This window comes from Siphateles boraxobius, unplaced genomic scaffold, assembly GCF_051911475.1.
Source record: "Siphateles boraxobius isolate OS27281-9 unplaced genomic scaffold, OSU_SipBor_1 156, whole genome shotgun sequence".
Classification (NCBI taxonomy): domain Eukaryota; kingdom Metazoa; phylum Chordata; class Actinopteri; order Cypriniformes; family Leuciscidae; genus Siphateles; species Siphateles boraxobius.
In genome coordinates this window covers 637,501-658,012 of record NW_027508762.1, presented here as the reverse complement: position 1 = coordinate 658,012, position 20,512 = coordinate 637,501, and the positions used below count along the sequence as shown (strand labels likewise).

The window sequence follows — 20,512 nt, the reverse complement described above, 5'->3', positions numbered from 1 at the left end:
TAATATACAGCTAATTAACACACGGCTAACTAACACACGGCTAACTAACACACAGCTAACTAACTCACTGCTAACTAACACACAGCTAACTAACACACAGCTAACACACAGCTAACACAACACAGCCAACACACAACTAACACACAATTAACACACAGCTAACACACAACACACAGCTAACACACAACTAACACACAACTAACACAACACAGCCAACACAACACAGCCAACACACAACTAACACACAATTAACACACAGCTAACACACAACACACAGCTAACACACAACTAACACACAACTAACACAACACAGCCAACACACAACTAACACACAACTAACACACAGCTAACACACAGCTAACACACAACACACAGCTAACACACAACTAACACCACACAGCTAACACACTGCTAACACACTGCTTACACACAACTAACACACAGCTAACACACAGCTAACAGACAACTACACACAGCTAACACACAACTACACACAGCTGACACACAACTAACTAACACACAGCTGACACACAACTGACACACAGCTGACACACAACTAACTAACACACAACTAACACACAGCTAACTAACACACAGCTAACTAACACACAGCTAACTAACACACAGCTAACTAACACACAGCTAGCTAACATACTGCTAACTAACACACAACTAACACACAACTAACACACAACTAACACACAGCTAACACACAGCTAACACACAGCTAACACACAGCTAACTAACACACAGCTAACTAACACACAGCTAACTAACACACAGCTAACTAACACACAGCTAACTAACACACTGCTAACTAACACACTGCTAACTAACACACAACTAACACACAGCTAACACACAGCTAACTAACACACAACTAACACACAGCTAACACACAACTAACACACAGCTAACTAACACACAGCTAACACACAGCTAACTAACACACAGCTAACTAACACACAGCTAACTAACACACAGCTAACTAACACACAGCTAACACACAACTAACACACAACTAACACACAGCTAACACACAACTAACACACAGCTAACACAGCTAAAACACAGCTAACACACAGCTAACACACAGCTAACACACAGCTAACACACTGCTAACACACTGCAAACACACAACTAACACACAGCTAACACACTGCTAACTAACACACTGCTAACTAACACACTGCTAACTAGCACACAGCTAACTAACACACAGCTAACTAACACACTGATAAAACACTGCTAACACACAGCTAACACACTGCTAACACACTGCTAACACACTGCTAACACACTGCTAACACACTGCTAACACACTGCTAACACACTGCTAACACACTGCTAACTAACACACAGCTTGCTAACACACTGCTAACTAACACACAGCTAACTAACACACAGCTAACTAACACACAGCTAACTAACACACAGCTAACTAACACACTAACTAACACACTGCTAACACACTGCTAACATAGAACTAACACACAGCTAACACACTGCTAACAAACACACAACTAACACCACACAGCTAACACACAGCTAACACACAGCTAACACACAGCTAACACACAACTAACACACTGCTAACAAACACACAACTAACACACAGCTAACACACAGCTAACACACAACTAACACACAACTAACACACAGCTAACACACAGCTAACACACAGCTAACACACAGCTAACACACAGCCAACACACAGCTAACACACAACACAACACAGCAAACTAAAACACAGCTAACTAACACACAACTAACACACAGCTAACTAACACACAGCTAACACACTGCTAACACACTGCTAACTAACACACACCTAACACACAACTAAAACACAACTAACACACAGCTAACACACAGCTAACACACATCTAACACACATCTAACACACAACTAACACACAACTAACACACAGCTAACACACAGCTAACACACAACACACAGCTATCACACAACACACAGCTAACACATAACTAACACAACACAGCCAACACACAACTAACACACAACTAACACACAACTAACACACAGCTAACACACAGCTAACACACAGCTAACACACAGCTAACACACAGCTAACTAACACACAACTAACACACAACTAACACACAGCTAACACACTGCTAACTAACACACACCTAACACACAACTAAAACACAACTAACACACAGCTAACACACAGCTAACACACATCTAACACACAACTAACACACAACTAACACACAGCTAACTAACACACAGCTAAGTAACACACAGCTAACTAACACACAGCTAACTAACACACTGCTAACTAACACACAACTAACACACAGCTAACACACAGCTAACTAACACACAACTAACACACAGCTAACACACAACTAACACACAGCTAACTAACACACAGCTAACACACAGCTAACTAACACACAGCTAACTAACACACAGCTAACTAACACACAGCTAACACACAACTAACACACAACTAACACACAGCTAACACACAACTAACACACAGCTAACACACAGCTAAAACACAGCTAACACACAGCTAACACACAGCTAACACACAGCTAACAAACTGCTAACACACTGCAAACACACAACTAACACACAGCTAACACACAGCTAACACACTGCTAACTAACACACTGCTAACTAACACACTGCTAACTAGCACACAGCTAACTAACACACAGCTAACTAACACACTGATAAAACACTGCTAACACACAGCTAACACACAGCTAACACACTGCTAACACACTGCTAACACACTGCTAACACACTGCTAACACACTGCTAACACACTGCTAACTAACACACAGCTTGCTAACACACTGCTAACTAACACACAGCTAACTAACACACAGCTAACTAACACACAGCTAACTAACACACAGCTAACTAACACACTAACTAACACACTGCTAACACACTGCTAACACACTGCTAACATAGAACTAACACACAGCTAACACACTGCTAACAAACACACAACTAACACCACACAGCTAACACACAGCTAACACACAGCTAACACACAGCTAACACACAACTAACACACTGCTAACAAACACACAACTAACACACAGCTAACACACAGCTAACACACAACTAACACACAACTAACACACAACTAACACACAGCTAACACACAGCTAACACACAGCTAACACACAGCTAACACACAGCTAACACACAGCCAACACACAGCTAACACACAACACAACACAGCAAACTAAAACACAGCTAACTAACACACAACTAACACACAGCTAACTAACACACAGCTAACACACTGCTAACACACTGCTAACTAACACACACCTAACACACAACTAAAACACAACTAACACACAGCTAACACACAGCTAACACACATCTAACACACAACTAACACACAACTAACACACAACTAACACACAGCTAACACACAGCTAACACACAACACACAGCTATCACACAACACACAGCTAACACATAACTAACACAACACAGCCAACACACAACTAACACACAACTAACACACAACTAACACACAGCTAACACACAGCTAACACACAGCTAACACACAGCTAACTAACACACAACTAACACACAACTAACACACAGCTAACACACTGCTAACTAACACACACCTAACACACAACTAAAACACAACTAACACACAGCTAACACACATCTAACACACAACTAACACACAACTAACACACAGCTAACACACAGCTAACACACAACACACAGCTATCACACAACACACAGCTAACACATAACTAACACAACACAGCCAACACACAACTAACACACAACTAACACACAGCTAACACACAGCTAACACACAGCTAACACACAGCTAACACACAACTAACACACAACTAACACACAGCTAACACACAGCTAACACACAGCTAACTAACACACAACTAACACACAGCTAACACACAACTAACACACAACTAACACACAACTAACACACAGCTAACACACAGCTAACACACAGCTAACACACAGCTAACTAACACAACTAACAGACAGCTAACACACAACTAACACACTGCTAACACACAACTAACACACAGCGAACACACAGCTAACTAACACAACTAACAGACAGGTAACACACAACTAACACACTGCTAACACACAACTAGCACACAGCTAACACACAGCTAACTAACACAACTAACAGACAGCTAACTAACACAACTAACAGACAGCTAACTAACACAACTAACACACAGCTAACACACAGCTAACACACAGCTAACACACAGCTAACACACAGCTAACACACAGCTAACACAAAGCTAACACAAAGCTAACACACAACTAACACACAACTAACACACAACTAACACACAGCAAACACACAACTAACACACAGCTAACACACAGCTAACTAACACAACTAACAGACAGCTAACACACAACTAACACACTACTAACACAGCTAACACAGAGCTAACACACAGCTAACACACAACTAACACACAGCTAACTAACACAACTAACAGAAAGCTAACACACAACTAACACACTGCTAACACACAACTAACACACAGCTAACACACAGCTAACACACAGCTGACACACAACTAACAGACAACTAACAGACAGCTAACACACAACTAACACACAACTAACACACAGCTAACTAACACAACTAACAGACAGCTAACACACAACTAACACACTGCTAACACACAACTAACACACAGCTAACACACAGCTAACACACAGCTAACTAACACAACTAACAGACAGCTAACTAACACAGCTAACAGACAGCTAACTAACACAACTAACACACAGCTAACACACAGCTAACACACAGCTAACACACAGCTAACACACAGCTAACACACAGCTAACACACAGCTAACACAAAGCTAACACATAACTAACACATAACTAACACAGAGCTAACACACAGCTAACACACAACTAACACACAGCTAACACACAGCTAACACACAGCTAACTAACACAACTAACAGACAGCTAACACACAACTAACACACTACTAACACAGAGCTAACACACAGCTAACACACAACTAACACACAACTAACACACAGCTAACTAACACAACTAACAGACAGCTAACAGACAGCTAACACACAACTAACACACAGCTAACACACAGCTAACACACAACTAACAGACAGCTAACACACAACTAACACACAACTAACACACAGCTAACACACAGCTAACACACAGCTAACACACAGCTAACACACAACCAACACACTGCTAACACACAACTAACACACAACTAACACACAGCTAACACACAGCTAACACACAGCTAACACACAACTAACAGACAGCTAACACACAACTAACACACAACTAACACACAGCTAACACACAACTAACACACTACTAACACAGAGCTAACACACAGCTAACACACAACTAACACACAACTAACACACAGCTAACTAACACAACTAACAGACAGCTAACAGACAGCTAACACACAACTAACACACAGCTAACACACAGCTAACACACAGCTAACACACAACTAACAGACAGCTAACAGACAGCTAACACACAACTAACACACAGCTAACACACAGCTAACACACAACTAACAGACAGCTAACACACAACTAACACACAACTAACACACAACTAACACACAACTAACACACAACTAACACACAGCTAACACACAGCTAACTAACACAACTAACAGACAGCTAACACACAACTAACACACTACTAACACAGCTAACACAGAGCTAACACACAGCTAACACACAACTAACACACAGCTAACTAACACAACTAACAGAAAGCTAACACACAACTAACACACTGCTAACACACAACTAACACACAGCTAACACACAGCTAACACACAGCTGACACACAACTAACACACAACTAACAGACAGCTAACTAACACAACTAACAGACAGCTAACACACAACTAACACACTGCTAACACACAGCTAACTAACACAACTAACAGACAGCTAACACACAACTAACACACAGCTGACACACAACTAACACACAACTAACACACAGCTAACTAACACAACTAACAGACAGCTAACACACAACTAACACACTGCTAACACACAACTAACACACAGCTAACACACATTTAACTAACACAACTAGCAGACAGCTAACTAACACAACTAACACACTGCTAACACACAACTAACACACAGCGAACACACAGCTAACTAACACAACTAACAGACAGCTAACACACAACTAACACACTGCTAACACACAACTAACACACAGCTAACACACAGCTAACACACAGCTAACTAACACAACTAACAGACAGCTAACTAACACAACTAACAGACAGCTAACTAACACAACTAACACACAGCTAACACACAGCTAACACACAGCTAACTAACACAACTAACAGACAGCTAACTAACACAACTAACAGACAGCTAACTAACACAACTAACAGACAGCTGACACACAACTAACACACAACTAACACACAGCTAACTAACACAACTAACAGACAGCTAACACACAACTAACACACTGCTAACACACAACTAACACACAGCTAACACACATTTAACTAACACAACTAGCAGACAGCTAACTAACACAACTAACACACTGCTAACACACAACTAACACACAGCGAACACACAGCTAACTAACACAACTAACAGACAGGTAACACACAACTAACACACTGCTAACACACAACTAACACACAGCTAACACACAGCTAACACACAGCTAACACACAGCTAACTAACACAACTAACAGACAGCTAACTAACACAACTAACAGACAGCTAACTAACACAACTAACACACAGCTAACACACAGCTAACACACAGCTAACACACAGCTAACACACAGCTAACACAAAGCTAACACAAAGCTAACACAAAGCTAACACATAACTAACACATAACTAACACACAGCTAACACACAGCTAACACACAACTAACACACAACTAACACACAGCTAACACACAGCTAACACATAGCTAACACACAGCTAACTAACACAACTAACAGACAGCTAACACACAACTAACACACTACTAACACAGAGCTAACACACAGCTAACACACAACTAACACACAGCTAACTAACACAACTAACAGACAGCTAACAGACAGCTAACACACAACTAACACACAGCTAACACACAGCTAACACACAGCTAACACACAACTAACAGACAGCTAACACACAGCTAACACACAGCTAACACACAACTAACACACAACTAACACACAACTAACACACAGCTAACTAACACAACTAACAGACAGCTAACAGACAGCTAACACACAACTAACACACAGCTAACACACAGCTAACACACAGCTAACACACAACTAACAGACAGCTAACACACAGCTAACACACAGCTAACTAACACAACTAACAGACAGCTAACACACAACTAACACACTGCTAACACACAACTAACACACAGCTAACACACATTTAACTAACACAACTAGCAGACAGCTAACTAACACAACTAACAGACAGCTAACACACAACTAACACACAGCTAAAACACAACTAACACACAGCTAACACACAGCTAACACACAGCTAACTAACACAACTAACAGACAGCTAACACACAACTAACACACAGCTAACTAACACAACTAACAGACAGCTAACACACAACTAACACACAGCTAACACACAACTAACACACAGCTAACACACAACTAACACACAGCTAACACACAGCTAACTAACACAACTAACACACAGCTAACACACAACTAACACACAGCTAACTAACACAACTAACAGACAGCTAACACACAACTAACACACTGCTAACACACAACTAACACACAGCTAACACACAGCTAACTAACACAACTAACAGACAGCTAACACACAACTAACACACAGCTAACACACAACTAACACACAGCTAACTAACACAACTAACAGACAGCTAACACACAACTAACACACTGCTAACACACAACTAACACACAGCTAACACACAGCTAACAGACTGCTAACTAACACAACTAACAGACAGCTAACACACAACTAACACACAGCTAACACACAGCTAACTAACACACTGCTAACACACAGCTAACACACAGCTAACACACAGCTAACTAACAAAACTAACAGACTGCTAACTAACACAACTAACAGACAGCTAACACACAACTAACACACAGCTAACACACAACTAACACACAGCTAACACACAACTAACACACAGCTAACACAAAGAAGTCTCTCTGCTCAGCAAGTCAGCAACAAAGCTGTAATGTTGTGAAATATTATGACAATTGAAAATAACTGTTTTCTATGTGAATATATAGTAAAGTGTAATTTATTCCTGTGATCAAAGCTAAATTTTCAGCATCATTACTCCAGTCTTCAGTGTCACATGATCCTTCAGAAATCACTATAATATGATGATTTGATGCTAAAAAATTATTATTATTATCAATGTTGAAAACAGTTGTGTACATTTTTTTTCAGGATTCTATGATAAATAGAAAGTTTAAAGGAACATCATTTATTTGAAATAGAATCTTTTATAACATTATAAATGTCTTTACTGTAACATTTGATCAATGTAATTCATCCTTGATGAATAAAACTATTGATTTATTTTATTATATTTTAAATAACTTTCTATTCATCAAAGAATCCTGAAATGTAAATGTAAACAACTGTTTTCAACACTGATAATAATCATAAATGTTTCTTGATCATCAGATTATAGTGATTTCTGAAGGATCGTGTGACACTGAAGACTGGAGTAATGATGCTGAAAATTCAGCTTTGATCACAGGAATAAATTACACTTTACTATATATTCACATAGAAAACAGCTGATTTACATTACAATAATATTTTACAATATTACTGTTTTTGTGTATTTTTTATCAAATAAATGCAGCCTTGATGAGCAGAAGAGACTTCTTTTAAAACATTAAAATCTTACTGATGACAAACTTTTGACTGGTAGTGTATAACCGGGAGTTATTTGTCAATCAGCCATTTACAGTGGAGAGATTCAGAAACACGGTTTATGCATCATATCATTCATCTCTGCTGTGCATTTGCTCGAGAGCTCGAGTGAGAAAGTGTGGAGCGTCAGTCTGGAGAACACTATTGATAAAAGACTCCGAGATTGATTAGTCTTTCTGAGAAGGACTCTTAAAAGCATCGTATTGAACGCATCAGGAACATCAATGCATCACAACGACTGTTCAGTGAGCATGCAGAAACTTGACTAGAAATACAAACTCAGATATGAAAGAATAAGGGACTATTAGACAGGAAGTGTAAGTCCTGTGGTTCACTGGGCTGATGCTGCCCCCTGGTGGACTGTTACAGCACAACACATCTTCATCCCAGCAGTCTTTCGAGATTAAAGGGGATATTGTATTTTATTAGCCCCCTAGCATTGGTAGGTTTAGGATTAGTTGTGGGGGAGGGGTTAGGATTAGGGGTTGGGTTAGGATTAGGCAATCAGGTACTGACTTCAACGAGGGGGGTAATAATTTCCCAGCAGGCACAGTACGTCAATGTGACGTCAGGAAGACGTTGGACTCCAACTAATCCAACGTCAGTCAGACGTCATATTTTAGTTGAAAATGAAAGTCAGGTTGACATCTAAACCCAACGTTTGTTTGGCGTCAAGCTCCAACGTCAGACAGATGTTGAATTCCGGCTGGAATAGGCACCGCAAAAAATGTGAAATGCATTGCAGCTAGTGGTCGACCGATATGGGTTTTTTGATGGCCGATGCCGATATCTTAGAGAGCAGGGTGGCCGATGGCCGATATAAAGCCGATATTTATATATGTATATATATATATATATATATATATATATATATATATATATATATATACACACACATATACATATTATATCTATATCTATATATATATATATATATATACATACACACTTTATATTTATATAAATCAATATTTAATAAATTTGATAAATTGAATAAATATTTAAAAATCTTTAAAATAAACATGCTTAGGCCCTATACTTTAGATGGCAACTTCTTGAATCTGCAATCCTATTACAGAATTGTTCACAAATAAAGTAATTGTTTAAAATTATATGAATATGTGAATAAAAAGGAAGTAAACACTGTAACAGGGCACTCAGTAATCTGGTAATTAATCAGTAATCACTGATAATCATATTTTTTCAAATAAAGACTTTTTTTTTTACTTTGACTTTTGACAAGGTAACGCTAATTTTACATACAGCACACAGTGAAAACGACATGAATATGACACAGTGGGCCACTGGATATAGCACAGCATATTTTACAATGAAGGATTTAAAGTGATTCGATGGCGTCTCCTGAAGCTGATCTTCTGTTCACATTCACTCGCTTCACACGGACCGTCACTCGCAGGAACACGTTTATATCGCCTACACATACACACTTCACAAGATATCACAGCTGGATTCCATTAAATCTGCAAGGTTTGTGAAATTTAATGTAATGAAATTTATTAGATATTCAGAGATTTGTTTAAATGATGTAGATGCGCATTTGCTGAATGTTGACAGTAAATGAGAAAGTATTTCAGTAGGGGTAGTATTTCAGTAGGGGGAGCTGCCACTCGACCAGTCACAGATATATGCGCCCGCCACTCGACCAGTCACGGATATATGCGCCCGCCACTCGACCAGTCACGGATATATGCGCCTGCCACTCGACCAGTCACGGATATATGCGCCTGCCACTCGACCAGTCACGGATATATGCGCCCGCCACTCGACCAGTCACGGATATATGCGCCCGCCACTCGACCAGTCACGGATATATGCGCCCGCCACTCGACCAAACACAGATATATGCGCCCGCCACTCGACCAGTCACGGATATATGCGCCCGCCACTCGACCAGTCACGGATATATGCGCCCGCCACTCGACCAGTCACGGATATATGCGCCCGCCACTCGACCAGTCACGGATATATGCGCCCGCCGCTCGACCAGTCGCGGATATATGCGCCCGCCGCTCGACCAGTCGCGGATATATGCGCCCGCCACTCGACCAGTCACGGATATATGCGCCTGCCACTCGACCAGTCGCGGATATATGCGCCCGCCACTCGACCAGTCACGGATATATGCGCCCGCCACTCGACCAGTCACGGATATATGCGCCCGCCACTCGACCAGTCACGGATATATGCGCCCGCCACTCGACCAGTCACGGATATATGCGCCCGCCACTCGACCAGTCACGGATATATGCGCCCGCCACTCGACCAGTCACAATAGGTCAATATGCGCCTGCCACTCGACCAGTCACGGATATATGCGCCCGCCACTCGACCAGTCACGGATATATGCGCCCGCCACTCGACCAGTCGCGGATATATGCGCCTGCCACTCGACCAGTCACGGATATATGCGCCTGCCACTCGACCAGTCACGGATATATGCGCCTGCCACTCGACAGTCGACCAGTCACAGATATATGCGCCTGCCACTCGACCAGTCACGGATATATGCGCCTGCCACTCGAACTTACACTATATGTAATATATGTTTTTAAACCAAATGCAGCGCATATCCCCTGAAGCCAGCGGGAGCCAGAACGGTACGCACAATAGGTCAATATTCACCATTAACCAAACGCTTTTTTGCAAGGTAGTTTGTGACGTCAGAAACACCAGCGATTTCAAAGCGTGTTTTTGAGACTGTCTTTGGTTCACTGCAGTTTTAAGGAGAAAATACTCAGCAATGCTGTCGACTTATGAATTTACACATGCTTTGAAAGCATATTAAAAACACAACATAGACATAATCAATATTAAAACCTTGATTTTCACCACTGGGGACTTTAAATCAAAACAGGAACTATAATAGAATAGATCAATGCTTATAACACTGAGTTGCAATGTGAGAAAAGACTCATTTTGAACATGATTCATATAAAAACATCATGTGATGTAAAATTACTTTTACATTCAATTAATCTAAGCACAAAAGGAATTAATTTTTTTTTTTTTTTTAGCATTTCCCTTGCCTGATAATAAAATAAACATTAAAATTAGGTCTTACTTTGGTCACTATAGATGCACTGATGTATCGCTGATAAAAGCAATTATCTGCACTATTGGCCATCGATAAAAACACACATTATATCCTGTCAATCAAAAGAGGGCAGAAAAATATGTCATCGATATCAGTGGAGAAATTTAGTATCGGTGCAACCAAAAAAATAATAATATATATATATTTGGTGATGGTTGAGGAGATTCACACTTCCATGTGTAAAAGCGGTTTGAAAACCAGAAAAAGCGATATATAAATGTAACGCATTATTATTATTATTATTATTGTAAAAACACTTAAAATGTTTGAAACTTTTTTCTTTAAAGAAAAGCAGTGCAGTTTGATTCATTGAGTTACGCATGTGATGGAATCAAACGCCTAAAACAACATGACAGATTACACTGATGTATTTCTTAAAATTCTTTATTCATAAACTTGATGCAAGTTTACAAATTGTACTGTACATGGTCAAAATTACACTTACAATGAAAAAAATAAAATAAAAAGTAATATAACCAAAGCATGCTAACAGTGCATAACTGTCTGGACGCTCCCATCACCGGATCAAACCGGATCTGATCTGGAATCAGACGTTTTACACATTTCTCTATTTCAAACGCTCCAAGGTTGAGTTGATCCGGAAGAATGAGAGTAGAGTGTTTTCCGGAATACAATCTACGGGTTCAATCTATGGCTTGATGTCAGAGTGGCATTACTTATTTATTTTTAATTTACCTAAACAAACAAAAACAGTGAAGCGGACATTGTCCAATGGGAATTTCAGGAAAACAGCCAAACACTTCCCAGTGCATTCAACGGCTTGGGGAAAAACAGGAATTATATTCTAAAACCCTGCCGTTCGGGATGGATCGCACGGAAGAGTTCAGAGCAGGAACACCGGAGAACAGCAGGACACAGAGAAACACGCTTTCTTTTCCTTTCTCCTCCTTTAAGGCATTAATGGTCTCCGCCCAGTGCTCCCAACACACGGCTGCAAGCGCTTCCACACATCCAGCTGTTCTGCTGATGCCGTGAGGAACGCGGCGAGCGTCAGAATGTGTGTGTCCGCTCGGGAGTCGCAGGGTTTTTAACGGTTCGTTCTTCCAAACACAGGTTTGCTGGTTCTGAAGTCCACGGGGGAAAACAGCAGAACCCGCCGGCTCTCTGCGAGGAGATGCTGGATCAGGAGCGCAGGAATAATGGCATTATCTGAGATGATCAAGCAAAAATAGAAAAAAGAAAAAGAGCTTTTGACGTGGATCAGACTCGACCCGATGCAGTCGAGCTTCTTCGACCCAGTGGAGGAAGAGACGGGAACAAACGTGGCAGAGATTTAACAGAGGGATGAGAGGAAAAACGAGAAGAAAGAGATGTCCACCTCGAGATACATGTTCATGTGTGGATCTCTCGCTCTAGCCGTCCTCTTTCGGTGGTGTGTACCAGCCTGTGGGAAACACACACACACACACACACACGTTTACAACGCAAGCTCAGAACCTCTTTCCTAAAAAGCCCATGAAATCAAAACTTTTGATTGCTAAAAGCTGAACTTGTGTGGGTTGTGTCCATGTCTGCTGGTTTACAGCGCACTACACACACACACACACACACACACACACACACACACACACACACACACACACGTAGCAGATATACACTTTTCTAAAATCAACTCACTTTTTTATCCAAAATATTGATGATTTGGTTTAATTATAATGTACCATGATCTTTTTTTAATGTAATTTTCATGTAATTGCATGCAATTATGCATATTTTATGGTAATTACATGTAACATACAAGAAGGACACTGTAAAAAAAAGAGTTACCAAATAAAATAATAAATCACCAAATGATAAATAAAAAAACTTGATTTAGCAGAAAAAATTGGAAACATTATTTTACAGTCTCCTTGTTATATTACATATACTTAATATAGTAATAATAGTACATCTTACATAATTACAAGCAATTAATGCTATTATTACTATATTAACCCTTTAGGCGCCAGAGGTTTTTTCCTAAAACGTCCAATTTTGACATCTTAATTTCAAAAGTCTATATATTAAAAGTGATAAAAGATAGAGACTTTCTGTAAATTATAGAAATATTAAGGATGAACCAAATTTTATGTAGGGATTAAATTTTCCCATCTAATTTGCATATTATGACGTCATATGGTGGCGGCAATCTTGGATTATAGAATTTTCATGAAAATCACGTTTAAATGATAAAATGCAGCACTTCTTTCCCCCCAAAATGTCCATCACCTTCTGTATGCTATATTGCACAATACTGAATGCTCAGGTATATAGTAAGTAGTAAACAAACTGTAAATCATTACTAATAAATGGTAGAAACAAACCGAATGCATGTAGTGGTTGGCCTTTTGTTGTAGAGATTTTCCATTTACTAAATACAGTAGGCACTCTGATTCCATGTATGGGGCACATATATATTATTCATATGACATACAAACACAAGTAGACAAGACCTGTTTAGTTCAAACGCTCACTCGCCACGGCAAGGCACAGATCATGAGTGAGATGATACGAGCAGCGCGGCCAGATCTGACTAGCGCGCGCGCCGAGTGTGCACAGCTCGGACTACTGTCATTGTCATTGCGACTCCTCACCCTGCCTCCACGTTGCCTCCTAACTGTCCTATGAATACTTCGACCTCGTCTAACATACCAAGTGGTATTAGACAAAGTCTCTGCCACAATACTGTCGCCGCGATTGCGGAGAGGCTCTGATAACATGGCTCACTCGCACACTAGCTCCGCTTTTGATCGCACTGATTCAATGCGCTCTAACTCGAACATTTTGTATAGAAACATTACGTTTTTTTGAGTCAGGGGTGAAGCATGACATGTCTGCCATCCAGTGGAGGGGAGGTCGAACGAAATTTGACACCCAATTTGAAAAAAATCGGCCGTTTTATTCAGTGCGCGATCTTGTCGAGTAAACTCGACCGTGGCGCCTAGAGGGTTAAGTTTTGGTCCCACTTTATATTAAGTGGCTTTAAGTACTATGTACTTACATCGAAATATAAGTACAATGTACGCATTGTGTTCAGGTTGTATTGTAAACCACTTTTGCTGCTATTGAGGAGTGTGTGATGCGGGTAAGGTTGGGTCAGGTGTGTGTGATACAGGTAAGGTTAGGGTCAGGTGTGTGTGATACGGGTAAGGTTGGGTCAGGTGTGTGATACGGGTAAGGTTGGGTCAGGTGTGTGTGATAAGGGTAAGGTTGGGTCAGGTGTGTGATACGGGTAAGGTTGGGTCAGGTGTGTGATACGGGTAAGGTTGGGTCAGGTGTGTGTGATACGGGTAAGGTTGGGTCAGGTGTGTGTGATACGGGTAAGGTTAGGGTCAGGTGTGTGTGATACAGGTAAGGTTAGGGTCAGGTGTGTGTGATACGGGTAAGGTTGGGTCAGGTGTGTGTGATACGGGTAAGGTTGGGTCAGGTGTGTGTGATAAGGGTAAGGTTGGGTCAGGTGTGTGATACGGGTAAGGTTGGGTCAGGTGTGTGATACGGGTAAGGTTGGGTCAGGTGTGTGTGATACGGGTAAGGTTGGGTCAGGTGTGTGTGATACGGGTAAGGTTAGGGTCAGGTGGGTGTGATACGGGTAAGGTTGAGTCAGGTGTGTGTGATACGGGTAAGGTTAGGGTCAGGTGGGTGTGATACGGGTAAGGTTGAGTCAGGTGTGTGTGATACGGGTAAGGTTAGGGTCAGGTGTGTGTGATACGGGTAAGGTTAGGGTCAGGTGTGTGTGATACGGGTAAGGTTAGGTCAGGTGTGTGTGATACGGGTAAGGTTGAGTCAGGTGTGTGTGATACGGGTAAGGTTAGGTCAGGTGTGTGTGATACGGGTAAGGTTAGGGTCAGGTGTGTGTGATACGGGTAAGGTTGAGTCAGGTGTGTGTGATACGGGTAAGGTTAGGGTCAGGTGTGTGTGATACGGGTAAGGTTGGGTCAGGTGTGTGTGATACGGGTAAGGTTGGGTCAGGTGTGTGTAATACGGGTAATGTTGGGTCAGGTGTGTGTGATACGGGTAAGGTTAGGGTCAGGTGTGTGTGATAAGGGTAAGGTTGGGTCAGGTGTGTGTGATACGGGTAAGGTTGGGTCAGGTGTGTGTGATAAGGGTAAGGTTGGGTCAGGTGTGTGTGATAAGGGTAAGGTTGGGTCAGGTGTGTGATACGGGTAAGGTTAGGGTCAGGTGTGTGTGATAAGGGTAAGGTTGGGTCAGGTGTGTGTGATACGGGTAAGGTTGGGTCAGGTGTGTGTGATACGGGTAAGGTTGGGTCAGGTGTGTGTGATACGGGTAAGGTTGGGTCAGGTGTGTGTGATAAGGGTAAGGTTAGGGTCAGGTGTGTGTGATAAGGGTAAGGTTAGGGTCAGGTGTGTGTGATAAGGGTAAGGTTGGGTCAGGTGTGTGTGATACGGGTAAGGTTGGGTCAGGTGTGTGTGATACGGGTAAGGTTAGGGTCAGGTGTGTGTGATACGGGTAAGGGGTCAGGTGTGTGTGATACGGGTAAGGTTGGGTCAGGTGTGTGGGTCAGGTGTGTGATACGGGTAAGGTTAGGGTCAGGTGTTGGTGTGTGTGATACGGGTAAGGTTGGGTCAGGTGTGTGTGATACGGGTAAGGTTAGGGTCAGGTGTGTGTGATACGGGTAAGGGGTCAGGTGTGTGTGATACGGGTAAGGTTGGGTCAGGTGTGTGGGTCAGGTGTGTGATACGGGTAAGGTTAGGGTCAGGTGTGTGATACGGGTAAGGTTGGGTCAGGTGTGTGTGATACGGGTAAGGTTGGGTAAGGTTGGGTCAGGTGTGTGTGATACGGGCAAGGTTAGGGTCAGGTGTGTGTGATACGGGTAAGGTTAGGGTCAGGTGGGTGTGATACGGGTAAGGTTAGGGTCAGGTGTGTGTGATACGGGTGAGGTTGGGTCAGGTGTGTGTGATACGGGTAAGGTTAGGGTCAGGTGTGTGATACGGGTAAGGTTAGGGTCAGGTGTGTGTGATACGGGTGAGGTTGGGTCAGGTGTGTGTGATACGGGTAAGGTTAGGGTCAGGTGTGTGTGATACGGGTAAGGTTAGGTCAGGTGTATGTGATACGGGTAAGGTTAGGGTCAGGTGTGTGTGATACGGGTAAGGTTAGGGTCAGGTGTGTGTGATACGGGTAAGGTTGGGTCAGGTGTGTGTGATACGGGTAAGGTTAGGTCAGGTGTATGTGATACGGGTAAGGTTAGGGTCAGGTGTGTGTGATACGGGTAAGGTTAGGGTCAGGTGTGTGTGATACGGGTAAGGTTAGGGTCAGGTGTGTGTGATACGGGTAAGGTTGAGTCAGGTGTGTGTGATACGGGTAAGGTTGAGTCAGGTGTGTGTGATACGGGTAAGGTTGAGTCAGGTGTGTGTGGTATTGGTCGTTTAAGGTTGGGTTAAGATGTAAGGAAAGGGTCAACAGTGTAGTTATAAACGTAGTTACATAAATTACAGCTGTAATTACATGCAGGTATTTTCAAAATATAAGTACAGTGTAAAAACATGTATGTACACAATAAATCCATTGTATCAAATTATTAATTTCAGTGTAAGTACATAGTACTTAAAGCCACTTAATATAATGTGGGACCTAAGTTTTTAATAAATATTACTCTGTGCTTAAACGTATAATGTATAAATTACACTGTAACAAGGAACCTGTGTTTGAAAATGTCAGTAGGAAATAAAACTGTACATTTGAACAAATGATTTGAGGAGTGCAAATTACTCTTCTATAAAGAAGCCCTGTTGCTTCAATCAGATGATGATCATAAGCAGAATGTTATGTGCAACTGTTTTAATAATAATAATAATAATAATAATAATAATAATAATAATAATAAGTGAACATGACACTAGTTGCTGTAACGCTGTAGAGTTCTCACCGTTCTTCTCGTGGATCTGCACCAGTGATTTGTACGACTGCTGCGCTCGGGCAAGATTATACTGATTCTGAAACACAGCAAATCGTCATTCTAGTCTCTACTGTGCAATTAAAATACATTTTCATATATAACTTTACATTTGAGAAACAAGTGCATGACAATTCCTGCTGCCATCAAACTCTGGAAGCTTGTTTCCGCCACGGAATCAATAAATCAATCAAATAAATAAGGTAACGTTTCTTTCACAATGGAAAACTTTTTTTCGCTCAACTGTTTATATTCCAAAATTATTTTACTACTCCACTTACAAAGTATTACAAAATGCTTTTACAAAAATGTATGAGTTGTAAAATGCAAGAAATCAGAATTGTGAGAGAGAAAAAAAACTGCAATTAAATTGTGTATTCAGTAACAGAAACAAGCTTTCATAACAAACAACATAATCAGACAAATACAGACTAAAGGCTTGTTCACGCCAAAGACGAGAACTAGAGCGATAAAGATGTAGTTCTAACAATCGTTCTAAATGTCAGAATATCCGAGTCCACAGCACAACTATAACGAGGACTATAGCGATATCGAGAACTATAACGAGAACTATAACGAGAACTATAACGATATCGAGAACTATAACGAGAACTATAACGAGAACTACAACGAGAACTATAACGAGAATGAGAACTATAACGAGAACTATAACGATAACGAGAACTATAACGATAACGAGAACTATAACAAGAACTATAACGATAACGAGAACTATAACAAGAACTATAACGAGAACTGTAACGAGAACTATAACGAGAACTGTAACGAGAACTATAACGAGAATGAGAACTATAACGAGAACTATAACTATAACGAGAACTATAACGAGAACTATAACGATAACGAGAACTATAACAAGAACTATAACTATAACGAGAACTATAACTATAACAGGAATGAGAACTATAACTAGAACAGGAATGAGAACTATAACTAGAACAGGAATGAGAACTAGAACTAGAACTAGAACGATAACGAGATCTATAACGAGAATGAGAACTATAACTAGAACTATAACGATAACGAGATCTATAACGAGAATGAGAACTATAACTAGAACTATAACGATAACGAGATCTATAACGAGAATGAGAACTATAACTATAACGATAACGAGAATGAGAACTATAACGAGAACTAGAACGAGAACTAGAACGAGAACTAGAACGAGATCTATAACGAGAACTAGAACGAGAACTAGAACGAGAACTAGAACGAGATCTATAACGAGAATGAGAACTATAACTATAACTAGAACGATAACTAGAACGATAACTATAACGAGAACTATAACTATAACGAGAACTAGAACGAGAACTAGAACGAGAACTAGAACGAGATCTATAACGAGAATGAGAACTATAACTATAACTAGAACGATAACTAGAACGATAACTATAACGAGAACTATAACTATAACGAGAACTAGAACGAGAACTAGAACGAGAACTAGAACGAGATCTATAACGAGAATGAGAACTATAACTATAACTAGAACGATAACAAGATCTATAACGAGAATGAGAACTATAACTATAACGATAACGAGAACTATAACGATATCGAGAACTATAACGAGAACTATAACGATATCGAGAACTATTACGAGAACTTTAACGAGAACTTTATCGAGAACTATTACGAGAACTTTAACGAGAACTTTAACGAGAACTATAACGAGAACTTTAACGAGAACTATAACGAGAACTATAACGAGAACTATAACGAGAACTATAACGAGAACTATAACTATAACGAGAACTATAACGAGAACTATAACGAGAACTATAACAAGAACTATAACGAGAACGAGAACTATAACAAGAATGAGAACTATAACTATAACTATAACGATAACGAGATCTATAACGAGAATGAGAACTATAACTATAACGATAACGAGAATGAGAACTATAACGATAACGAGAATGAGAACTATAACTATAACGAGAACTATAACGAGAACTATAACGAGAACTATAACGAGAACTAGAACGAGAACTAGAACGAGAACTAGAACGAGAACTAGAACGAGAACTAGAACGAGATCTATAACGAGAATGAGAACTATAACTATAACTAGAACGATAAAGATAACAAGATCTATAACGAGAATGAGAACTATAACTATAACGAGAACGAGAACTATAACGAGAACTATAACGAGAACTAGAACGAGAACTAGAACGAGAACTAGATCTATAACGAGATCTATAACGAGAATGAGAACTATAACTATAACTAGAACGATAACGATAACAAGATCTATAACGAGAATGATAACTATAACGAGAACTATAACGAGAACTACAACGAGAACGTTATAGCTGAAAGAGGTGTAGTTCTGGTTCTCGTGTGAACGGGCTGAAGTGCGATTACCTTATTGGCTCCGAACTGCACTCTGGCTTTCCCCTTGACTAACGTGGCATTAATCTGCATGATGACCGACTCTATGGAATAGGCACTGCTCC

The 20,512-nt window shown here is 40.6% G+C and overlaps 1 protein-coding gene across 4 annotated transcripts in view; it reads right to left on the bottom strand.

The window, feature by feature from the left end:
• Positions 1-12,477: 12,477 nt before the first annotated feature.
• Positions 12,478-20,512, bottom strand: part of ube2q1 (ubiquitin-conjugating enzyme E2Q family member 1) — a 27,942-nt gene continuing 19,907 nt past the window's right edge. For all 4 annotated transcript variants that reach the window (XM_077230926.1, XM_077230928.1, XM_077230925.1 and 1 more), the window contains exons 11-13: positions 20,421-20,512; positions 17,994-18,060; positions 12,478-13,514 (exon numbers count right to left, since the gene is read on the bottom strand). The exon at positions 20,421-20,512 is cut by the window's right edge and continues 4 nt beyond it. In XM_077230926.1, coding sequence (XP_077087041.1) covers positions 13,483-13,514; positions 17,994-18,060; positions 20,421-20,512 — 191 coding nt within the window. In that variant the 3' untranslated portion in view covers positions 12,478-13,482. The remainder of the gene's footprint in view (positions 13,515-17,993; positions 18,061-20,420) is intronic.